Raw genomic sequence first — 25,218 nt, forward strand, 5'->3', positions numbered from 1 at the left:
CACGGGACCCGGAAGGGGCCGCGCCGCCGCTGGTGGGAGTTGTAGTCCGGCCGTGGTTGGGGGGCCCGCGGCTCATGCGCGGTGCACCGAGGCTTGTTTCACATCTGTAACAACAGGTGAATTGGGCTTTTTATTCTCCCCTTTCGTGTCCCCTTGAGGAGCTTGCTGCGGCCGGGGGTGGTCGGCGCGAGGAGGGGCCCGGGTCCGATCGCCGGCTTGGCGGAGAGTGGGGCGGAGAAGCGGGCGGGCCCCAGGAGCAGGNGCTGGGGCGGGCCTGGTAGCCAGGGGCTCCGCGGGGACCGCGGGAGAGGCCGCTTCATTGGCGCAACGACGCCTCCGCCTCAGGGGATGCTCCGTTCTCCGAGGCAGGGCCTGGAGGAAGCCCCCGAAGTGCCCCGGGACCTTTGTCTGTCCCCCGTGCCACCCGGACCGTTCGTCCAAAGGGAGGCCTGGTGCATTCTGCCCCCCCTGGTTTGCCCCTTTTTGCACCGACCTTGTCACTGGGGGAGGCCAAGGGGTGAGGTGTTCTTTGTTTGCTGGTGGTGACTTGCCCCATTTCGCAGGGGAAGACCTAATGCATGTTGAGTCCTTTGTTTGCACTGAACTGGAGTCCCAGGGGTCCTCAGAACCCCCAAGCCCGGAGTATGGCGTCAGCATGCTGTATAGCTAGTCCTCGTGTAGCAACATTGGTCATCTTAATTGTGATGTTGCAAGGCAGAGATTGTCCCACGTTGCAACCCCAATCCACAGGGGCTTGCCATACACTGTGGCAGGTGGACTGCAGATGGCCAGGTGCAGACTCTCAAACTGTTTTTGATTGCAACTTTCTGGCCACGGGGAAAGGAGACATTGTCTGATGGTTTCCCTTGGTGTTTCTTTGAAGGCAATAAAACCACTGTCATTGTGGGTCTTGACTACATCTTACAATTTACACTTAAATCTTGGAGTTTCCAGGAGGGAGGCCCCTTTTCCTGATAGAGTTTATGATAGTGCTCTTTATTTGTGTAGCTGTTTAAGATGCGGAAAATACATACTTCTCTGCATTTTTTTATGTGTTAGGTTGTCCTTTTACCTCCAAAAGATGTTTATTCTCCCAACTTATGTAGCCATGGTCCAAAGTTTATCAGTTGGACCCTTCTTGCCGCTTTCAAACTTTATGTCACTATAAAATATTATTTCAAGAATGAACCATGGGACATCTAGGCAACAACATAATATCACAGAAATAAGAAAAATAGTCTAGTATTAAGCATGTGAAGCTTTGGAGTCCAGTACTTAACTGCAGATTTTCATTTTGCCCTGAGACAGCTATGGGGGGATTTGGGCAAGTTGTATAACTTTCTCTGGTAAAATCTGCCTCTGTTTCCTTCTCTGGGAATGATCATTTCTGCCTCCCTGGGTAGTTGCATAGATTAAGTGCTATAAAGTCTGGAAGTACTTTGTGGACTCTAAAAGGTATTCAACGTTTAGTTGTTATTTTCTTCATCTGGAAGAGCTTTATGTACCTTAGATAGGGTTGTATTAGAGTCATTATGGAATTAGAACTCAAAACTGAAACAGTTTGGGACACCTGAGTGGCTCAGTTGTTTAAACATCCAACTTCGGCTCAGGTCATGATCTCTTGGTTTGTGAGTCCGACCACCGTGTTGGGCTCTGTGCTGACAGCTCGGAACCTGGAGCCTGATTCAGATTCTGTGTCTCCCTGTCTCTGCCCCTCCTCTGCTGATGCTCTCGCTCGCTCTCTCAAAGAAGAAATAAACATTAAAAATATTTTTAAAAACGGAAGCAGGTTTTGCTCTGGGCTTAGAGAAAATGCTTTCAGGACTACAAACCCCTCTTTACCATGACATCTCTCTCTTGGTGTCTTTACAGGTGCTGATGTAGGGCAGCTCATGATTTGATGGGTCGTGAGTGGGTCATGGCAGGTCCTGAAGTGAGGCCAGTGTGTCCAGTGTGTGTTTCATGCTATTAACAAAACGTGTCCGTGTTGTTAGAGTTAGTAATGAATTTCATTGGTCTGCAGCAACTATATTTTCCCTGTGGGTCCCATCACTCTAGTGACCCAACCTTGTCCTTGTCCTCCTAGGAGGAGGCCCAGCCTCGTGATGAGGAATAGCAAGGAGAGAATTCAGCTCCAGTTCAAAAGCCTACAAAATCTGAGACTGTCACTGCTCTTGTAAGGTAAGTTGATTTAGCCATGCACGCATAGCAGTGGTGGGTCTCATGCTCAGCCACACTGTAAAGCAAAGGCATGCATTAAATCCACTTGTGACTGTCTTAGAAGACATTAGTTAGTCATTATGGAATCTCTGTCCTTGAATCATCCCACAGTGACTCTACCTGTGTTTCATTATGCAAGAAATCTTGACATAACATTATTTTACTTATCTCTGAATTATTTAAGAGAAACTCTGAATCATAAAAGTTTCCAATATAATTATATTTCAAGCAACACAGCTTTTTTTTTTCCCAATCTCTCTGAAATGTTCTAGAGCTCAGTAAAATATCTCTGAAACATCCTATCTTGAATATCATACATATTTTTTAGACCAATACAGGTAAAGCTACTGTTATATGAGCCTTGGAGAGGGTCAGGGACTTTTTAAAAGCAAAACTCAGAGTCTCTTTACAGGCAAATTGGTTTATTATCGCTTCTCGGCCTTTTGGCTAAGATCAAGTGCAGGCAAATTGATTTATTCTTTCTTCACAAGAAAGTATTGTCTCTAATAATAATCATTTAGATGTTTTAGATTGTATGGTACTTAGGTTTTCTTTAAGATTAGAATCTCAAATTACACCCTTTTTCTTTTAATTTGGGTAGAAGGAGTCTATAGAATGTAACTTTTTAAAATGAATTGTATCCTTGTTGATATTGTATTGAAGTTTCCTCTCTGAGCTACCATATCCTATCGGCTGAAATTTCCGGCATCCCTGGGGGAGAGGAGGCCATCAGGGCAGACCTGCTATGGACCTGAAAGCTTCGGCCCCAGGTCAGCCCTCCACCCCTATCCTCCACGATCTGAGAATGAGATGGGAAAGTAGTCAGGAGCAGGAGCATAGGCCCCATTAGATTCCTTGTAATATTGGACATTATCTTGATTTACTGAAACATTGTGTGGATGCTTTTGGTTTTTAAAAAAAAATTTTTTTAATGTTTATTCATTTTTGAGAGAGAGAAAGAGACAGAGCACAAGCAGGGGAGGGGCAGAGAGAGTGGGAGACACAGAATCTGAAGCAGGCTCCATGCTCCCAGCTGTCAGCACAGAGCTCGATGCAGGGCTTGAACCCACGAACTGTGGGATCATGCCCTGAGCCAAAGTCAGATGCTTAACTGACTGAGCCACCCGGGCATCCTGTGTAGATATTTTTAAATCAAGGCCACATAAGGTTATCCACCAATCCTGGAGTACTACATCATTAAAAACACCTAAAAGTGAGTTTGAGTTTTTTTTTTTTTAAAACAAAACCAGTAAATCGGAGGTGTTATTTATTTGTGTGTGTGTATGACTTAAGTCTCTAGGGGTACTCCTTAGTTAAATGAGCAAAATGCACCAAAAACTTTGCCTAACAGTTGAATGTTAACTTAGTATTTGTTATTTCATAGACTCCACCATGAAAAGCTTTTTATCTTGAATCATGGTACAGTTACTCTTTGATACTGCTGTCCGGTCCCACCCCTAGGGGCTTGACTGGGTTTTGTGAGAACCCAGTAAACCAGTTTGTCCTTAAGGCAGTTGTTAGTCCCATTTGCTGATGCCACATGAAGAAAGGGGTTCATGTAGAATTTCCCTTCTTCCCAGAAGTCCCAGGAAAGTTGCAAGTATTGTGATGAGGTGGAAATATGTCTCTCAGGATAAAATGCCTCTCGTTCTGTTTAGCAGGGTTCAGGGAGTTTAGGACAGAGCAATGAAGAAAGCTCTCAATGAGTAAGAAACAAAGACATGTAATTACTCTAGAGTGGAGATGGCCCTTCCATCCTTAAGAGTGAGAGCAGCAGTTGGGACTCATCAGTGAAGAGCTTCATTTTTCTCACCTTGTGGAAAGTGCTGTCTGTATTATTGAAGTCTTCTCTGTGGGATCTTGGACCAAGAATAGTAACCATTGTCTCTCGGCCCTCCTTCTTAGGATTCCAGCTTTCCCTCCTGGCCAGAAATGTTCAGCCTGGACTCATTCAGAAAAGGTAAGAATGTAGCTGTGCTTGTGACCTCATGTGCTTCCTCCCCGTGATGGATAGCTGTGAGGGCTGCGAAGATCCCTCACTGCTGTATTGTCCTTAGACCCCTTTTTCGTATGACTTTCCAAAGTCCTTTCTCCACCTTCCTCTTGCACGGTGCTTATAACCCGTGTCTGAGTCCTTGTTGGAGTCCCTGTGTTCATTTCCTGTCCCTCCTCCCGAATATCCGCTCAACATACTCACTGCTTCTTGAAATCCCATGTCTTTTTCTAAGCCAGTGTTTTACACCATTTCCTCCATGAACCATTCTTGATTCTGTCAATCAAATGCAACCTCTCCTCTGTCTGATTTTCCTCAGCACCAGATCTGTACTTTCTTTACAAAAATTTTTTTTAATGTTTTTTATTTATTTCTGAGAGAGAGAGAGAGCATGAGCAGGGGAGGGTCAGAGAGAGAGAGAGACATAGAATCTGAAGCAGTCTCCAGGCTGTCAGCACAGAGCCCGACGCGGGGCTCGAACCCACAAACCGTGAGATCATGACCCGAGCCGAAGTCGGACGCTTAACCAACTGAGCCACCCAGGCACCCCCAGATCTGTACTTTCTTGTGCTTAGTCTATTCTGAATTAATCTTTGCATCCCTAGGTTAGAAGCTCCCTGCAGCCAGGGCCTGTTGGGCTCTCCTTCATTGTCCGCTGCACCTGGCACAGCATTGTGCACAGGGTAGGCACCAGTAAACGCTGGTGGAAGCGGATTGAGTCATTTTTATATTAGTGGTCATAGAAGCAGCAAGTTTTGGAATCAGTGCTCTCCAGCAGATGGGGTAAGAAGGTTGCATAAGCAGTGGCAGGATTGAGCCATGGATGGGCCATAAGGTAGCATTCATTCCTGCTTACAGGAAGTGCTGTAGCTGGAGAAGCCTTCACAGACCGCACCCCAGGGGGCTTTGCATATCTTAGGAGCATAAATTTTCTCCTTTAAGGGAACAGTGAGTAAAAGTCCTGTCACTTCTCTTGAAGCCGACCACGACGCACCTGTCTGAGCATGTTTTACGAATCATTGAACACCGTACAGGCTTTCCATACTGCTGATTAAAAAGGTCCCCCCCAGGGGCTCCTGGGTGGCTTAGTCGGTTAAGCGTCCGACTTTCGCTTAGGTCCTGATCTCGCGGTTCGTGGGTATGAGCCCCGCGTCGGGCTCTGTGCTGACTGCCAGCTCAGAGCCTGGAGCCTGTTTCAGAGTCTGTGACTCCCTCTCTCTCTGACCCTCTCCTGCTCACGCTGTCTCTCTTTCTCTCTCNTCCACTTATGTTCCTAGAGGCCTGGAAAACCTTGACCAAGTGCTGCCTGTTGAACGGGGCCGGAAGGAGGGCTGAATGTACCGCAGCTCAGAGCAGCCTCTTCCTGCCTCCTTGTTTGTTTTTAGCCACCTTGTCTGTTTTCATATTGCATGGAAAAAATCCATCTCTATCATCTTGGTTTCACTGGCTAACCACCTGAAAAGGGAAACATTGGGTTTGAGATTAGTGTGGATGGCACATTTTGAGCTGAAAATTAAGTACACTTAACTGCCTTGTGTTTACTGGTTAATCAGTAGGCTTCGTTGTCCACCCACTTGTGAAAGTTGGATGAAAATAAGTTCTCTCATGGTGGGAGTGTCTGAATGAACAGCACTGATTTTGTAAAGAGGCAGAGAGCCCTGTAAAATCATAATCCTCCTTTTTCCTGTGTTACTTAACTCACCCATGATAGGGAGATGGTACCAGGTGAGAGAGTTTGGGGGCAAAATTCCTTTATAGCATTTGTGATTTTTTTTTCTAGGCTGGGAATTGGTTTGTTCAAGAGGCTTTTCATCAGGGGTGACATGGTTAGCATTCAGTTTCATGGGAGCCAGCAGAGCCTCACTGAGCAAAAGTTCTGGAACCAGATGCCTGGTTCACGTCACACTTCTGGCCAAGGCTGGAGGCAGGTGTTTGGGCCTCTGTGCCTCTGTTTCCTCATGATATAAGTGGGCCAGATCATAGTACCTGCCTCATAGGGTTGTTCTAAGGATCAGATGAGTTAATACGTGTAAAGAGCTTAGAACAGGGCCTGACACCTGGTAAGTTCACAAGCTGTGGTATTAAGTAGCTTCAGGACATAGTAGACATAGCCTGGTTTGGGGCCTTGCTTTCCACACAGGTAAGTGTTATATTCTTAACAACCATTTTATGCTTGAAGGTCTCAGGGAAAACCATTAATCAGAAAGAGTTTATTGCCTTGAATATTTTCCTTCAGGCAAACGTACCTTTTCTTTTTTGACTATAAGGCTAACTGCCCTTTCCTGTCTTCTGAAGGCTGGTATCACTTGGGGTTTGCACCATAACCTTGACAACTGGTTATGTGTGGCCTTGTGACATTTTTCTTGTTGTGTAGGACTATTCTTTATATCTCATGGAGTTTTTATGTTTCTTTGCTCTCCATGGTGAGGTTATGAGCTCCCTAAGGTGTCATGCATCTTGAAAGGAAACATCATATGGTGGAAAGTTGGAGTCAGACTGGCTGGGGTTCGAATCTGGCCCCTACTCACAGGCAAGGTGTAAACTCCCTGATCCTGTTTCTCAGCCCCTATCTTCAGAAGTATAATGAAGATTAGGGATAATGTAGGAAAAGCATTTGGCTGTGATCTGTCTCCAGCCCTCAATCTTGAGTTGGCAGGCCCTTGATACATGTGAATAGATTGATCTATTTGAGGTGCAGCCCTGTGGCCGGAGTTTTTTTGTTTTGTTTTTTAATTATTTTTTCTATGTTTGTTTTTGAGAGAGAAGGAGGAGGGGGGCAAAGAGAGAAGATACAGAATCCGAAGCAGGCTCCAGACTCTGAGCTGTCAGCACAGAGCCTGATGTGGGGCTCAAAATCACAAACAGCGAGATCATGACCTGAGCCCAAGTCGGATGCTTAACCGACTGAGCCACCCAAGCACCCCTGTAGCCAGTGTTTTGCTGGAGAGTGACAAGCTGGCCTCAGCATGCGGTGTGCTGTGTGGCTGCATGATTGAACACCTATGTACGAGATACATCAAAGATGTTTTCTTGTACTCGGGGGCTTACAGTCTCAATGGGATGGGTCATTTGATGGATGCAAAGGCAGTTAGCCACAGCAGTTCCCTGCAGCACTATGAACAGTGGCCCCCTGGGTCTAAGGGTACCATCTTTCCTCTTATGTAATTCAACAGAGCTGCCAATGCCTCCCAACTAGTGCACTTGTTTGCCTGGTAAGTGGTCTGTCACTGCCTTTGCCAACATCTTAACACAAGAAGTTTCTTGTCTGTCAGCACTAATGCCATCAGAATCAGGCCACAAAGAGCAAGCTGAGTCCTTTGCAGGCAGCACAAACCTTTGAAAAACACTAGATGAATAGCAAGAATGTGCAATTTTCCTCCAGCTCCATGGTCAGAAGAGGGCTCAGTGATGTTGTTGTGGGATTATAACACCCCTGCCCCATTACTGAAAATGCTTAATGAAACAACAAATAGTCATCAAATCATTTATTCTTTTTTTTTTTTTTTTTCAATCCAGCCTCCCTGGATATGAATGAGAACCCTTCTCAAACAGGACTGGAGAGGTTGAGCTGGTCATTTCCCACCTTAGTTTCAAGATAAACCTTGATCCTAGGCACTTTGTTCCAGAAGACCCTCCAGGCATTTCTGCTCTAACCCTGTATGTGTTTTCTGCAAAATCATGCACCTCTGATACTATAAGAGGGCTTGTGGGAAAAACAGAGTTGAGGCAGTACAGCTGCAAGTTTATGGCCGGAGCGTGACAACAGCAGTCCCCTGGCACCTGGGAAGATGCTTTGGACGGCCGAAGCAGGCAGCTCAATGCAATGCTAAAAATGTGCAAAGCGCGTTCTCACGGGCACAGAGCTGGCAGGTGCTGAGCCTGCACAGGTGGCAATGGAGCTCTGAGCCCGTGGGGCTGCCACTAGGAGTGTGTGCAGCTGGCAGTGTGGGGGAGGGAGACCTCAGTGCAGGTACTTGCTTCTCCAGTAGTGTGGAAATTTTCAGAATTACTGAAACATTGAAGTCATTGTATAGTGAATACCCATCTATCTATCACCTCGATTCCCTATAGGCACTCCATTTTATTTTTTAAAAAAATATAGTTGAAAGGGTCTTCTGTTTTCCTGATGAAAATTATAATCCTACCTCTGCTCTTTCAGTCCCCATGCCTTAGAAAACTCAATATTTGAATCAAGGGTTCTCATATTTTACTGTTATCATTCCCCTATGTACCAACTGTATACGAGCCAATTTGCATTATGGAAATGGGTATCATGGTACAGAACAGACTGTTGCTCAAGCATGTAGTGTGTGTGGCTGTCTCTCTCTGCTCCTCTCTCACCGCATTTAGTATATTGAAACCAGTGAGACAAAGAGAGCAGAGGACTCATGTACCCTTTCCTCCAGACCCAGTGATCCTCTGGCATTGTCCCCATGTAGGTGACGTTAAACACATGCAGCCTTACTTACCTACACATTCCCACCTTCCCATGGGACAGTGATGTTCATGTACATCAAAGTTTGGGAACTTAAAAATGTGCTTTGTAGGTCACTGACCTACAAGTAGTATTTAGTTTCCAAATAAATGAAAGTATTTGGAGTGGCATGTTATTAACTTCTAGAAAGAGGGAGGAGATTGGTACGTGTGGGTCTGGTCTTGGCTTTCAGGGAGGACCCCAGCAGTCAGTTGTTCCTTCTCTTACCCGTTTCTTAGAGGGAAAGAATCATTTGAGATCTGGTAGCTAATGTGGCCGTCTGGGAACCCACAGCAGATAACAGGGAGAGCTACCATAAGTGGATGACAGATAAGGGGATTTACATGGTACCTAAGTTTTCAGTTTTTAATTGTTTTCCTGTCTCATCCTTACAACCCAAGATGATAAAGAAGGATGTGAGATGGGTGTTCAACTCACATAAGGTGGCTCAGCAAACAGGGAGAGTTTGAGGGCTCTTTTGAGAGTCAGGAAGGGATCTCTACAAAGCTATCATGTATCACATCCATATAAAACAATTGCTTTCTTTCTGTGTGGAATTGGTGGCACTGTTTCTCAGGACCTGTGACTGGCTCCACAAACCGCCCAGCAACCCTGCTGCCCAGAGCTCCTCACAGATGCTCTGGGGTGAGTCAGTGCAGGGATCTGTAACTGTGAGGGGTGAGAACCTGTCACCCTGATGCCCTCTCTCTTTCCCCAGATCGGGCCCAGCACAGGCAGCGTCAGTGCAAACTTCCCCCACCCCGCCTTCCACCCATGTGTGTCAACCCTGCCCCTGGAGGGACCATCTCTCGAGGTAAGGGAGGAGCCTTGCCTCCAGCATCAACTTGGTCCAGGGTCTGCGGGGAGGAGGGCGGGAGCAGGCACCCAGGTACCAAGGTCATGGTCCTCTGGAGACCAAGTGAGGAATGGGGCTAGTGGAGCTGTTGGAACCCTTAAGGAGAGATCATTTGGAAAGGTCTGGGTTATTTCATGATCCTTGGCCACGTGGCTTAGACCCTATGGTCTCATTGGGGCTCCTTGTTTGACCAGATACAGAGCCTGGGCTCAGTCTGGGTGTTTAGCACTCGTGTGGAGAATCTGCAGGGCTTGGATCTTCTAGGCAGCCCCTGGCTAAGGTGGTTCGGAAAGGGCAGGGTGCTTGTAGCAGGGCCAGAACAGAAAGCCCTAGCCAGGCCCAGTGTCCTCCATCTCGGGGGCTTTGGGGATGCCTGGAAGATCCCCTCCTTATCGCCCCTCATTCCTCAAAGCACTTTACTGACATTAAAATCTGTTTCTCAGTCCGTTTGGTAGCGTGGGCCCTTCTTTTGATTGGGGAGAATGTCAGAGTACCCAGAAAGGTGATAACTCACCTCAGGGTCCACGGGAACCCAGGGATGGGGCCAGAAATAGGACCCAGGGAAGCATCTCTGCCTGTGAGTGTCTCTTCTCTTCCCTTAAAACTAGATTTCTTTCAGGTCTACTAAGACCAATGCTTCTGGTGGCTTCTTGCTTGTCCAGATAGCTGCCCCTCTCTGCCTGTTCACACCCCTACCCCAGCTGCCTAGTGGAAGAACACTAAGGTCACAGAGTCTTTGCCTCATGTGGAGACAGCGTGTTCACTTTAGGTCCCGTCTGTAAAGTGCTTTGAAGGTCAGGAGCTCAGGAAGTGTCGGGGAGCACAGAGCACCTCTGTTTGCACAGCATACGCTGCTGCCCTGTTCCCATGCGGTGTACACATGCGATGCCCTCCTGCTGCAGTGGCCCTAACTCCACACAGCAGCCTAGAAATAAATACTTCCAGCCCCTCTGACCATTTGACTTAGGTATTAGAGATATGCCACCCCCCTACCGTTACCAAAACAAGAGTTGATTGCCCTTTTTTTTTTCTTTCTTAAAATGCCCTGTAACTCGAAAAGGCTGAACGTTAACATTTCCAACATGGCAGGTGAGTGGCTCTGAGAGTGTCAGATGTGCTTTGGCTAAGCTTAAAGATGGTTAGGTGGGATGAACCAGGTAGCACGACTAGGCAGTGTCTCCTTGAGCACATGCAGAGAAGGCTGCTGCGCTTCGGGGGGGCACCTGCTCCTGGTGGGGGACAGTCCCCGCACTGTCTTCCCTGGAGGAGCACAGACCCTCCTGAGTCTGATTGTCTCTTCACAGCTGCACCTCCAGAAGGCATCTGTGGGTGTATGCATCTTTCCCTCCCTTTTCTCTCTTTCTTTCTAAAAAAGGTTCTTGCCTCCATTTTTTCATCCCAGAAGCAACAGACCTCTTAATCCACCCCTGACTGTTGGACCTTTCTGTCATGCTTTCCGATTACCTGGAGGCCTCACTAGGGCATCGGCCTTTAAGAAGGACGTGTGTGACAGAAATGGTCTCTCTGGTGTTCAGATAGGAAAACAGTACTCAGAAAATGGTGGCCACTTGAATAGGTTTTGGTGCCCATCAGGATCAGATTTGGAATTGGAAAAAGCTATCCCCTCCTTTCCTGGTCTGCCCGCACTCTGCTGCCAACCTCTTACCAAGGCCTCTTTGGTCAAGAGGGAAGAAGTTAGGAGCCGCTTCTGCGAGTCTTTCCCACCTACCCAGGTCTGAGATGTAGAGCACTGGAAAGTAAAAAGGGATAACACGCCTTCTGGCAGCATCCTGGGGCCACAGGTCTAGTCCTTCCTGTCCATTCCCTCATACAAATGTGTCCCCTCTTCTTGGTGCGATGGTTTACTTTAAGGGATCCTGCTGTGGCTTTATATATGTGGATATAAAAGCCATGAGAATGGGTAGTGTGGTCAGTGTGGCCACCTGGCTCCCATAGCTCCCTTAACCTTTCTTGTTGCCAGCCAAGGGGACCATTTCTTGCCATTTTGACCATCCACAAAATCTGTGGTTGAGTACATTGACAGAATGTTGGCTGAGATGGTCCCTCTCACTTTCTCCCCAGAAGTTCTCCGGTCTGCCCAAAGTCTGGACTATCTTGGGCTTCCTCTTACAGCTTTTTCCTGGGGCCTCTGAAGTTTAGGGTCCTAAAACATCCTCCTGTATATTCAGCAGATCCTTTACACTTTAATTCCACATTTCCAGATGTTGTTGTTTAACATATTTAGTACCAGATGTCATGCTTGATTCAGAAATGAACAGAGAGATCCCTGAGCCAGTGAAACGTCTTTTTTCAAAAGTTTCTTCCTTTTCACAGGCAAAGGAGTCAGCTTTCTCTCCCCAAAGAACGGAGAGTGGAGGAGAAGTCTTTAATTTTGGTGGAAAGGAAGAGGGCATACCTGAGCCCTTCTAACTTCAAGATTCTGTAAGGCAGGAGTCGGCAAACTTTAAGGGTTGGAAAGTACATATTCTAGGCTTTGCTGGTCATATGGTTTCTCTTGCAGCTCCTTAACTCTGCCATTGTAGTGTAAAAACAGTGATAGATAATACATCAATAAACGAGCATGCCTATGTTCCAATAAAACTTTATTTATAAAAACAGGCAGTGGGTGGATTTGGTCTGCAGGCTATAGTTTGGCAACCCTTACTTTCGACCAAACGGGAGAAGATCACAAAACCAGAAGGTTTTCAAGAGCTAGTGTAAGAATTACCCTCATTATGCAAAAGGAGTGAGGCTTGTGGAAGTGAAATATTTGCTCTAGGTGATAATCAGCTATTAGAGCCCAGATGCAGTAAGTGAAATAGGAACGGGGGACAAGGAGCTCCCCGAGAACCAACTAGTTGGTTGGCATCACCTGCTTTTTTTGAAACATAAAATTTCAAACATCTGTTGAAATATGTTTTCTAAAATAGATAAAATAGTATGGTAACTCCTCACGCCCATGTACTTATCACCCTGGTGAACAGGTAACAACTCATGGGCAGTCTTGATCTGTGTCTGTCCCTCCACTTTGGCCCCTTTGGAAACAGATCCAAGAAATCATAGCATTCTGACCTTAGCCTAAGGGGCTGTCAGAGGGCCTGCTGAAGTGCCATGATGGGCCCAGGCCCTGCTTTCGGGTTGTGTGTGTGGGAGGGGGGCGATGTCTTTCTGTCTAGACTTTTGTTTCCTTCAGCTTTCAGATACCACAGTTTTCAAAATTTGGCCTCAGCCCCTAATGCCATGACCAGTCTTGGTAAGCTTCTGGATTCTTTTGAGGGAATTTGGGCTGATAATAGTCCTTGAAAACTACCCTGAAACTGGGTGGATGCCTTGGCTTTTGGGAAATTAGAGTGCCACTTGGCCAAATTCAAAGCCATTGTAGAATTGTATTCTGCCCCAAGGGTCTTGCCACTCCAGTGTGGATGATCTGGAGAGAGGTGTTTGGTACAGATGGTGGTGTCCCCTTGTGAGATCAGACCACTGCTGCCAAGGCCACCTTCCCATTTGCCCCTTTCCTGCTAGAAGCCCACTGAGGAGGGAAGGGAGGAACCGGAGTTGAAGCTGCCCCACCCTGCCCCAGGTCTGTCTTTAAGGGACCTGTCCTCTCTTGTCTCAGAACTCAGTGGAGGGGCTTCTCTAGAGCACTGTGCAGAGCCACCTTCCAGACATTCCCGTTATATCCTGACCACAACCATACCAAATGAGTAGAGCAACTACATCCTCATTTTCCCAGTTGATGAAATTGCCCATGGCTCACAGCTGGCAAGTGGCAGAGCTTGGACTAAGCCCCAGTATTAGGACTTAAATCCCATGTTCTTGACATAGGCCAGCAGTTCTCATAGTGTGGTCTCAGACCTGCAGTCTCATTATCATCTGGGAACTTGTTAAAAATGCAGATTCTCGGGCCCAACTCCAGACCTAATGAATAAGAAACCTTGGGGGTGGCTCCCAGCAGTGTTTTAACAAGCTCTCCAGGAGTCATCAGAGTCAGATCTAGAATTATACAGCAAACCCATCCCTCCTAGCTTATCCCCAGGTGTACTGCCAATCTCTAAGCCCCTTGCTGTCACTGCCCCAACATTCAGATTCTGCGTCATTTCCAGCCAAGCCAAATTTCTGTTCCTCAGTGCCATATGAGGCAGAGAGGGAAAGAGCCTGGCTAGAACCCAGGCATTGTAGTTTGGAAATAAATCCCATTTGGCTTTCAAACAAGTAAAAAACAGCAGCTTGAGACTCACACTGCTGGACCATCTCAGTTCTTGGCTACGTTGTCCAAGTCTGGTCTATTTTACCTTTAACTCCCGCCCTGGGATTAAAACTGGCCTAACGTTCAAGAGGTGTTGCCTGTCCTGGATCCGGATTCTCCATCAGGGTTACTTTGTAAGCCATTAAATGAGATGGGGGTGCCCTGGTTTCGCAGTTATCCTCACTCTTGGATCTGGAGTGCAAGCCAGTTTGCCAGGGCACGTGAGAGGTATTTGTGAGCAGTGGGCGGGACCTAGAGGGAACTTGGAGTTCATTTCCTTGGATGGACGTTGAGCTAAGGGCTGAAATTTTCCCAAAAAGCCACCTTCTGTCTCCCTGCCCCCCGATTCAGACAGCGAGCCTGTGCGTTTGGCTTTGCCGCGGGAGTGAATTCAGCTGGGTGCCTGCGGTCCCAGGCTGTTCACCAGGTGACAAAGCGGGGGCGCAGGAGGCCCGGCTGAGNCGAGAGACAGGGACGTTCACGCGGCCTGTCGTCAGGCTGCGCCCGCCCCGATCACACGAAAGAGGCCTCTGAGGCCGAGGCGGCCCCCAGCGGGCCCGGGGAAGGTGACGGAAGCATGGTGAACGGTGAGGGCGGGGGCGGTCGGGCTGCGACGCCCTTGGCTCTCGGGGCTGGCAAAGCTTGGGGCGCGGGCCGGGGTCGGGCCTGGCAGGCCGGGGCTGCTCTCCGCTAGGGGCCAAGACCGCCGGCTGCTGGCGGGCTGCAGCGCTGCTGTTGTAAAACTCAGTGTGGCACAGGCCCAAGTGGACCCCCGGCGCGGAGGTTCAGGCATTGGAGCGCCAGCACCTGGCAGGAATAGGTGAGAGGCGCGGGACCTCGAGGGCGTGGGGGAAAAAGGAGAACGTCCATCTCTCACCCGAAAGGGTGGTCAAGGGTAGAGCACCGAGGGTAAGCACACGCTCACCAATGTGGAAAAGCCCAAAATACCCTTGGTACTTGAGGACCCGAGATAGAGACAGAACGTATCCCATCGCTGTGTCTCTTGAATAGCCCAGGAATGAGCCTGGTGAGAGCATCCCTGACTATCAGCGATGGATAGAGCCAGCCTCCTCCCGCCCTGTAGAGCCGGAGGGGGCACCAGTGCACATCTGTTATTGTGCCTGGGGGTCTAGTGGGCCTCTTAACTTTGGGCCTGTCTAGGAACAAACCCCTTTGAGTCTGCTTAAATAGCAGTCTTGACTGCTTGAATTTCAGTCGCTTTGTAAGTTCTTTAGAGGGATGCAGGGTCAGGCAGAATCCTCCCTCATGGCCAGTTGTCACAGTCATCTGCTCCAAGGAAACTGTCTCCGCTCAGGAATAGGATTATGTCAGAACTACTGGAGGAGCTTTGTCAACATACACTGGCTTCCCCAACATCACCACCATCCCTAAGCGCCTGATGAGGATCAGGGTGGCCAGTTGCTCTGAAAACTGCCCCTAGGTGATTTATGACTGATGCATGCAGGTGCACATGAACTAAAGGTCTTTTTGAAGCTGGTTTAAAGCTGAATATAACACTAGAGACTGGGTGGAGAATGGGAAGGCATCCTGTCTCCTCTGCCAATCTCTGACCCTACATCTCTGGAAGGGCCACTGTGGTGCTTTGGGGTCCTTACTTCTATTAAAAAAATTTTTTTTTTTAAATTTTTATTTATTTTCAAGAGAGAGACAGAGTGTGAGCAGGTGAAGGTTAGAGAGAGAGAAGGAGACACAGAATCCGAAACAGGCTCCAGGCTCTGAGCTATCAGCACAGAGCCTGATGTGGAGCTCGAACCCTTGAACTGTGAGATCATGACTTGAGCTGAAGTCGGAGGCTTAACTGACTGAGCCACCCAGGCGCCCCCCCCCCCCTTCTGTCCTCAGCCACTCCCAGCTGAGCCTGGTGTCTGGCACAAGCTGCCTCTAGTTGGACATCTCACCCATTTGTACTCTGGGATTGATCCAAAGTACAAGCAAAGAAAACAAAAGTGAGGTACTTTTCATGATGCCTGCTGCATTCCGCCTCCACTTGACTCCAGTAAACTTGGGGGAGGAATAGCTTAGGCGGAAGTCTTGACTGTGGAGACCTCTGATCGATGTCCCTACACATAATCTGGCTCTAAGAGGCCTTTTGCAGGATGCCGAGGTACAGTTGAGGGCTGGGGCCTGGTGTTCAGACGTTGGGACCAACCCTCCCTTTTGTGTGTCTTTTGTTTTAGGAGGGGCATCGCATTGTCTTATCTCCAGTTTGTGTGTGTGGTGGATTTTTTTTTTTTTTGTTCAGTACCTTCTCTGGACAAAAGGGTGGTGTGTTGCCACCTAGATTTCTGTAGCTGATATATTAAATCAGGAGCTTGTGGGGAAAAGGATGCTGGCTGGTTCTCCATGGTATGTGGCTCACTGGTCCTTCAGGAAATGGTTGTGCGAGTGGGTCTGGTCCCCTATAAACCATGAAGCCATTCCTCCTCCTCCTAGATGCTCCTGGGAGGTTTGGGGTCATGAGCCAACATCTTCAGTATCCATCGCAGGGTTGTCCTGATACACACCCCATGGAGTTTTTAAAAGAAAAAACAACTATAATGCTTTTGTTATTTTCTTAGCTTCTAGGGACCTATTAAAAGAGTTTCCACAACCCAAAAACCTTCTCAACAGTGTCATTGGAAGAGCCCTCGGCATCTCACATGCAAAAGACAAACTGGTCTACGTGCACACGAATGGACCGAAGAAAAAGGTAACTCACTGGTGGTTGGGAGACATGTTGGTCTGACTCTCAGGGAAGAGGCTGGCTGCACTCTTCTCCCTCAGGTTTCTTTGTCAAGGAGGCCATAGAGTGGGTTTTGTGAATCGTACACGGTCAGCAGAGAATCTCAAAGCAAAGCTAGGTTTGAAAAAGAGCCTGGTTTAGAGAAAGGTAACTCAAGGCAGGTGAGGTGAGGAGTTCTGTTCTCATCTTGTGTGTGACAGGCCTCCGTACCGATCCCTGGTTTTGGTCCCCTGTTGACTATCTGGGACTACAGAGGGTTAGAGTTGATAAAAATTCCTGTTCCTAGAGTCTTGTAGGTCCTGGGACCCACAGAAGCATGCAGGCAAACCATTCTGAATGAAGATTTTTAACAATAAAGATGGGTCCCACCTTGCTCTCTGGCTAGAACATGGCACTTTGAAGAAGCCAAACAACTTGAGGTGGGATGAACGGCTTGAGGACGGGAAGGTTAGAGCCTCACGGGGGTTAGCTGCGGGCGTGGGGTGCTGCCTGCACTCGGCTCTGCTGCCCGCAGGCTCACAGCTGTGCCATTCGTGCTCCATGTGATTTGCAGCCGCTCTGCCGTCTGGAAGGGCGACCATCCTCATTCTCTCTTCTCTTTCCCAGAAAGTCACCCTCCACATAAAGTGGCCTAAGAGCGTGGAGGTAGAAGGCTATGGCAGCAAGAAGATCGACGCTGAGCGACAGGCTGCGGCCGCGGCCTGCCAGCTGTTCAAGGTGACCCTTCCCTAACAAAAGCCAGGCAGACCTCCACCCTGGGAAATTCCTTGCCCCGGCTCTGATGGTCTTTCTGGTGCCAAGTGCATGTAGGTGGAAGCTGACAGATGCTTCCTTGCTGCGCAGCCAACAAGGGAACACTTGCCGGTTTGCTTTGGTGTTTCGCCTCTGTGGTTACCTACTTTCTGTGCTTTCAGAAAACAGAGGAGAAGTTCTCTTTATGAAAAAGACTCCCTTTGTGCAGCACCAGAGCTGTAGTTCCCGTTATTTGGTGTGTTTTCGCTGCACCCACACGGTCCTTTCTTACTTGTAATGGAAGCATGGTCGTTGCTACTCTCACTTCCTGGTGGTCAGGCATGAGCTGCTTTCAGGTTTTTGGTTACCTGGTATTTAACGAGACTTTTAGCGCTGCCTGTGAGCCATTCTGTCCATCCCTGAACGGCTCCTTTTGTGGCTGCACCAACCTCGACTCTTCCTCAGGCTCCTCGGTCTTCGTTTCTGCTCCAGTGAGGACAAAGCTTTAGGACACGTATTCCTTCAGATTTTGTCCCACTGAAACCCCAGGCCTTCGCCATCCCTGACTGCTTCCTGCATCTGTGAAGGAAAGTCCTCTTCCTAGCCTAGGCCCCCGCACCACCCTTCTCTTTTCTCTGTCCCCCTTCTGTGTCTTCTCCATCCTCTCTCCTGTCCTTTCACTTAACTTTTGGATCCTTCCTCTTGAGTCTTTTCCATGGGCTTCACGCACACTTCAGTGTCCTGATCCCTCCCCTCGGCTCTGCTCCCATTGTTTCCAGAAAGCAGACAGCTTTCTGTGTCCATGGCTTGCATTTTTCCCACTGCAGTGTCGTGGCCCTTGTCCTGCTTGCTGGTTGCCTTTTCTCCACAGTGCCTGACAAACAGCAGTGGTCACCAGGCGATTGGTGATCCACTGGAGCAACACTGCCAGGCCAGCCTTTCTCGGTCCTCGCCTTGCTCTAGTGTTCTGGGCATGAGTTCCTCAGCTCCTAGGTTACTCCCCGCTCTGTGAACATCTCTTCTTTCTCTGCCCCTTCTTCCCAGGGGAAAAGCTCGTCTCTTACTGGTTCAGCCAGACTCATTGCCCAGTTTCTCAGACATCTCCATTTCTCTGAGCAGCTCCACCTCCAGGAATCTCTCCTGCGGGGAGGGGGTTTTGACCGCCATGGACATTTGGGAATGTCTGGAGACATTTTTGGTGGCCACAACCAGAGGAGTGCTACTGGCATGAGGCCGGGGATGCACAGCATGGCCCCCACAGCAGAATTACCCAGCCCCAGATGTCATTACTGCCGACAGTGAGAAATTCTCTGGATGTAAGCCTTTGTGCAGCAAGTCACAACCTTTGTGCAGCAAGTCACAACCTTTGTGCAGCAAGTTCCCGACCTGTGCTCAGCTCATAGCCTCTTTTTTGCATATATGTTTGTTGAATTGTGCTAAAGTTACACAAAGTATAAAATGTACTGTCTGAACTGTTATTTAGTGAACACTCCAATAGTATTAAACCTCATGCCACCAATCTCCAGAGCTTTGTCACCTTGTAAAACTGAAACTCCATACCCATTACACAACAAATCCCCACTTCCCGCCCCCTCAGCCCCTGGCAGCCACCATTCTACTGCCTGTTTCTGTGAATTTCACTGTCTTAGAGACTTCATATCCTCACACCAGTGGAATCATACAATATTTGTCTCTTTGTGCCTGGCTTATTAGCATAGTGTGCTCAAGGCCCATCCATGCAGCCTGTGTCAGAATTCTCCTGTTTAAGGCTGTTTAATTCTCCATCGGATGGATATACCACACTTTGTTTATTCATTCCTCCATCGAAGGGCCACTTCGGTGGTTTTTGCCTTTTGACTGTTGTGGATAGTGCTGCTGTGAACATGAGCATACAAATAATCTCTTCGGGACACTGCTTTCAGTTCCCAGGAACAGAATTGCTGGATCATGTGGTAGTGTGGTATGTATGTAGTATGCAGTAGAGTATGGCATGTAGTATGGTAGTATAGGTAGCGGAATTGCCATACTGCTTTCCACAGCAACCATAACGTCACATTCCCACTAGCAGTGCACGAGGGCTCCAGTCTGTCCTCATCTGTACCAACACCGCTGTTTTCCCAACGGTGCAAGGTGGTATCTCACGGTGTTGGTTTGTATTTCCCTATTGAATACTGATGTTAAGGACCTTTTCTCTCTTTCTCTCTCTCTTTTTTTTAAGGTAAATTCTTAAATTTGTGTTAACCACACACTGTGTTTTCCCAGTGTGTAAAATGTCATACAGGTTAGCTCAGAAGGACAGAATGCAGCAGAAGGCAGCGTTTCCTTTTCACATCTCCAGTCGTCGTCTCTGACTGTCAGAAGAGTGGTCTGTCGGCTCCTCACAGATGCCATAAGCATATTCTCTCGCCATGGCCTTCGTACGTCTTCCCCTGGGGGGAATGCACAGCCACAGATTACAGGGAGCTGCACTGAGGCCGAGTGGAGCCTCCTCCTGAGATGTGTGGGGGGAGGAGAAGGGACTGCTTGACTACTTTCATACACTTTTTTTGACCCAATGAAGTTAAAAATGTTGCAGGTGCCCTAAAGAGCCACATGAGACCACGCTGATGAGGAGTTTGTGGAAGACTAGGTTCCACAGTCAAAAAATAGTAATTGCTTCTTTGGGGGAGTTTTTCTCCCAAATGTACCTCGATCAGGAGGGAGCAGATTTTGAGGATGTGTGCCTGAAGGTATTGTTTTACGCCGTGCTGCAGAGAGCTGTAGTTTTTGAGAATGCATTTACATCTTTCCTTGTGCTGTTGCTCATTCGTATACCTTTTTTTGCAGAAATGTCTGGTGAAGTTCTTCGCCTATTGTTTAGTTGGATTGTTTTTGTTGTTATGAGTCCTTTATGTACTCAGGAGTTCACAGCCTTTTCATTCCCCAGTATCTATGCTCACAGTTCCTTGGCTCTTTCCTTTCCCCCGAACCTGATCATCGAGCATCACTCTTGTGCTTGGTGCCAGCCTTGAGTGTGCTCTCGTCGAGTGTGCTCTCATCAAGTATGCAAGAAGCTTGTCCAGACTCTGACGGGCATTCTATTAACTATGTTCATCTAGCTTCTCACTTAGTGGTTCCTTGGACCTGGTCATCTGCATTTCTGTTCTGCCTCGTGGATTCTGTTTCTTGGGGGCAGGGACCAGGTTTCATCTCTCCCGATGGTGCTCATGGTAGCCAGCATGTTGCTTCACGTGTGCTAGAGAGTCAGCACTTTTTATTTGGGACTCTCTAGAAAAGAATGAATATTCAAAATAATGGATTTTGTGTGAACGGCTTTAAAAGCATTCCAGGTTATTTCTAGAATACATTCTCAGCATAGGATTCTTATGTCAGAGATAGATCTGTTTTGTGTGGTGTCGGCTCCATTTTTCCTAACTGCTGTATTCACTGGAGCCTTCTAGATCACTTTGTGAATGCATCTGCTTCCCCATTCCCTGTGGGGTTTTTTTTCTTCATTTTTTTGAGTGATAGGTGTTAGAGCTTACTTTGTCATTTTCATATGTCAGAGCTAGATTTTTTTGTTTGTTTATTTTAAGGAGGAGGGGTGCAGAGAGAGGGAGGGACAGAATCCTAAGCAGGCTCCGCACTGATAGCATGGAGTTTGACTCAGGGCTTGAACTCATGAACCGTGAGATCATGACCTGAGCCGAAATCAAGAGTCAGATGCTTAATCCACTGAGCCACCCAGGTGCCCTCATGGACATGTTAAGGGCCCTCTTGATGTCTGGTTCTGGACTTGGCGCTGAAGCAGGCAGACAGGTGCAAAGGCTTGGCTCCTGCATAGGGGACTTTTGGTGTAAGGGGGCAGGTCCAGCAGGTCCTGCTCAGACTGAGGTGTGAGAATGGACCCTCACAACATGCCTTTCCCTCCCACCCCAGGGCTGGGGCCTGCTGGGTCCCCGAAATGAGCTGTTTGATGCAGCCAAATACCGTGTGCTAGCTGATCGCTTTGGCTCTCCGGCTGACAGCTGGTGGCGCCCAGAACCCACCATGCCACCTACTTCCTGGCGGCAGCTGAATCCTGAGAGCATCCGGCCAGGGGGACCTGGGGGCCTGTCCCGCTCCTTGGGCCGGGAGGAAGAGGAGGATGAGGAGGAAGAGCTAGAAGAGGGGACCATTGATGTCACCGACTTCCTGTCCATGGCCCAGCAGGACTCCCACACCCCACTCAGGGACTCGAGGTAGAGCTGGATGGGGGGGATGCTGGGCAGCTGGCTGGACCTTGATGTGGGGATGGTAGCTGTTCCCTGGGAGCCTCCTCCGAGATGGGAGGGCCCCCGCTACACCTCAGCCTGCGAGTCCCGTTGTTCATCAGTATGTCTGCCGTTCGTGGGGAGCCCCGTCTTGTACAGTGTGGCTGGGCTTGTGCAAAACAGCAGCATGGACCCTCCGTCCAGCTCCACTTGGGTCCCTCTGAAGCCCAGCCACTACTCTGCCTGTCCCTGGGCCCCTGCCCCCTGCCCTCATGTATCTGTTTGGGGAAACTGAGGGAGCATCAGTCCTGCTGTGTGTTTGAGAGGATCACAGGCTGAGCGAAGACACCCGGCCTGTCGTCTTTTCCATGCCTCCTCGCTTGCCTGCTGCACCACCGCGGTGTCCTAGTCCTCTGGGCCTCAGGGCCTCAGGGGAAATTGGCCCAGGAAGAGACAGAGCTTTTTCACCTAAACTTTTGGTCCTCCCAGGGGGGGTTCCTTTGAAATGACAGATGACGACAGTGCTATTAGGGCTCTGACCCAGTTTCCACTTCCCAAGAACCTTCTGGCCAAAGTGATTCAGATAGCAACGTCGTCCTCCACAGCTAAGGTGAGTTGGGTCTCCTGGAAGTGCGTGTGGGTGGGGAGTTGGCTTGGTTTTCCCCGGGGCCAGGTAGGAGGGAAGCTACAGGTGTGTGTGACGGTGGAGGCCACATTTACCCTCAGCCTGCACCTAGGCCCATCGGGGGTCCGGTCCTTGGCCTGTGAAGAGTGTGAAGCAGCCGGAACGGAATAGACGTCGGTGTGGGAGCTCGGATGGGCTGGTGCTGCGGGAGCCAGAGAGCCAAGCTTGGTCCGGGGTGGCTGGCAGGAGTTGGGTGTGGGTGGCGCTGTCTTGCTGAGGCATAAATTTTATCTCTGTGGCTGGTCTCAGGGCTTCAGTAAGCACAGCTTCTCTCCAGGGGTAAGGCCTTCACGCACCCCCAGGACATGCCTGGTTCAGCTAATGCTGACGGCTCATCTCACAGCTGCCACCATCCCAGTTGTGTTCGAAGGTGCTGAGAGCACACTAGGCTAGGAGGGTGGGAGGCGGCACTGCTCAGAGGCTGCTGTCTTCTGCCGTGAAACCACAGCGTGGCCAGAGAAGCCAGCCCCGGCCTAGGGAACTGCAGCCCTAGGGGGCTTCCTTTTGCCTGTACATTAGCCCATCTCATGTGGCAGATGAGGTTAATTCCACGACTGGGTTCCTTAGCATTCTGAAGATGCATTCTCTGTCTTTCCGTAACCATCTCTCTCGCCTTCCGTGCAGAACCTTATGCAGTTCCATACTGTGGGCACCAAGACCAAGCTGTCCACCCTCACTCTGCTTTGGCCCTGTCCTATGACCTTTGTCGCCAAAGGGCGCCGCAAAGCGGAGGCTGAGAATAAGGCAGCAGCCCTGGCCTGCAAGAAACTGAAGGTGAGCCCAGGAGGGTCTGTGGTGTGAGGCATGGGAGGTATTAGAGCTCCCCTGCCCGTGGTCAGTTGGCCTAAGTCTTCAGGAAATGAAACCCACCACATCAGGGCTTTGGCCAGGCATGACGGTATCTGGTGTCCAAGCCTTGCTTGTCAGGCCTCATGACTGCTGTTTCCAGGGATTCCTCACTCTCTCAGAAGGTGCTTAGCCTGCAAGTGCAGCCTTTTTGGTGTTGTTGCCCAAAGTTGGGTGAAGCCAGGAGGGGACGTGTCTGTTACTGTGAACGGCAGAAAGCGGGAAGAATTGGTGCTGTGCTGAGTGGCAGACTGGGTATCTAGAGAGATCTTGGTTACCTGGGCTTTGTGGCCGAAACAGGTAATAAGACGTTTATCTGGGATGGAGATTAAAGATTCATTTAACCCCAAGGTGTGCACAGTGTGACCTCCAGCGGGCAGTTCCCTCGGAGGGGCCTCAGAGGCCAGCTGTGTCCAGCGATGGGAGCCAGTGCTGCCGTGCCTGCTGGAGAAGTGGGGGATCTGAGGCCACATCAGTATAGCTTTAATTTGTTTTTTGTTTTTATTTTTTTTTAATGTTTATTTTTGAGAGAGACAGTGTGAATGGGGGAGGTGCAGAGAGGGAGGGTGACACAGAATCCAAAGTAGGCCTCAGGCTCTGGGCTGTCAGCACAGAACCTCATGCGGGGCTCGAACTCCCAAACTTGCGAGAACATGACCTGAGCTAAAGTCGGATGCTTACCTGACTGAGCCACCCAGGCGCCCCAGTACAGGTCTAGTTTGCAGAGGAAAAGAGCAAGGAGGCCCTGCTTTCTCTGGTCAAATACACCGTTGGTGCGTGTTTGGCTCTAAGAACCCCATTTTCGACACCGCTGATGGTGAGAGGGAACGAGAACCCAGAGAATAGGAGCCCCCGGCTGCTCAAGGGAGAGATGCAGCTGTCTGTGGTTCAGGAGACCAAACAGACTAATGGGTGGAAGTTTGCAGAGGTCTGAATTTTAACTTGATAGACACAGGTACTATGGATCAGGAGGCTCTTGGCACGAGACAACCCTGTCGCGGGAAGGAGCCGGCTCCCGGCTGGCAGCGGTGTTCCCACCTGCTGGCCGCTTGTCAAAGGCCGTAGGTGAACTCGCAGGCCTGGGAAATTGGCAGTCTCTCCCGGAGCGAGGTGGCCTTGCTGGTCCAGGGGCTAGATCCTTGTTCTTGAGACCTGCCAGTCTAGAGGAAAGGGGTCAGGCCCTGCGGGGGCAGCCTTGAAGGAGGCAGTTTCAATCTGAGCTTCAGAGGGTGAGTAGAATTCTGCTGTTCTAGGTGATGGAAACCTGAGGCTAGGGAGAAAGGACTGGTTTTTGCCTGAGGGGTTGGGATGCCTGTTTTCTGTCTCATGGGGTGTCTTTGGACACGTAGAGAAATAAGACAGTGTTTATAGAGTTGTAGGAGTAGACATTTCTAAGAAATCCCACGTACATTTGTGTAATGGGGTCACAGATGGAACGGTACCATGTGGAGACAGGTGGGGAAGCAGCCAGACCAGAAAGGTCTCGGGTGGGGGGTGTGGGAGGCAGGGTGTGCTTTGGAGGCAGTGAACACAGTGGGTGCTCGTGAGATCGCGATGGGGTCATTAAGGGCTTGGCCTGCCTGGCTGAGATGTCTGTGTTGGGAATTCATAGAGGCGAGATTGGGCTGTTGTGGACCCCTCAGCTGCTCAAGAACTTTCTGAGGGGTATTCTTCTCGGGCAGGTCAGGTCTTGCTTTTCTTAAACTGATTTTAACTAGTTAAATTTTGGGACGGGGTGAAGATTTACATTTTCCTGGTTCCTAATTGCTTTCTTCTGTACAACATCCACTAAAAAGCAAAATCTCTTAGAAAAGAGGTTGCTCTGCACAATTCCTCAGGCTCCTGAGCCTGTCTGGGCCTGTTCTGGGGAGGCGGGGGCATAGGTCAAGCTGTAGTGTCCCCCCTTGCAGAGCCTGGGCCTGGTGGACCGCAACAATGAGCCGCTCACCCATGCCATGTATAACCTGGCCTCCTTGCGTGAGCTGGGTGAGACCCAGCGCCGGCCGTGTACCATCCAGGTGCCTGAGCCCATCCTCCGCAAGATAGAAACCTTCCTGAACCATGTAAGAGAAACAGGAGAACCCTTCCCCACCCCATCCCCCTGCCCGCCTCTGTCTTCTTTGCACTGAAAGCCTCCACCTGCAACCGGTGGGAACTACTCCCGTTTTCCCCGTGGAGGTTGGAGTGTGGG

General features: G+C 49.4%; 1 protein-coding gene across 1 annotated transcript in view; it reads left to right on the forward strand.

The window, feature by feature from the left end:
- The first annotated feature begins 30 nt into the window (after positions 1-30).
- Positions 31-25,218, forward strand: part of DHX30 (DExH-box helicase 30) — a 29,342-nt gene continuing 4,154 nt past the window's right edge. The window contains 12 exon segments of the mRNA XM_077776949.1: positions 31-116; positions 2,087-2,181; positions 2,884-2,990; positions 4,126-4,180; positions 9,406-9,501; positions 10,604-10,632; positions 16,369-16,499; positions 17,139-17,249; positions 21,183-21,484; positions 21,986-22,106; positions 22,806-22,955; positions 24,938-25,090. Coding sequence (XP_077633075.1) covers positions 2,966-2,990; positions 4,126-4,180; positions 9,406-9,501; positions 10,604-10,632; positions 16,369-16,499; positions 17,139-17,249; positions 21,183-21,484; positions 21,986-22,106; positions 22,806-22,955; positions 24,938-25,090 — 1,173 coding nt within the window. The 5' untranslated portion in view covers positions 31-116; positions 2,087-2,181; positions 2,884-2,965.

This window comes from Crocuta crocuta, unplaced genomic scaffold (genome assembly GCF_008692635.1).
Source record: "Crocuta crocuta isolate KB4526 unplaced genomic scaffold, BGI_CrCroc_1.0 scaffold77, whole genome shotgun sequence".
In the NCBI taxonomy this organism is placed as follows: Eukaryota; Metazoa; Chordata; class Mammalia; order Carnivora; family Hyaenidae; genus Crocuta; species Crocuta crocuta.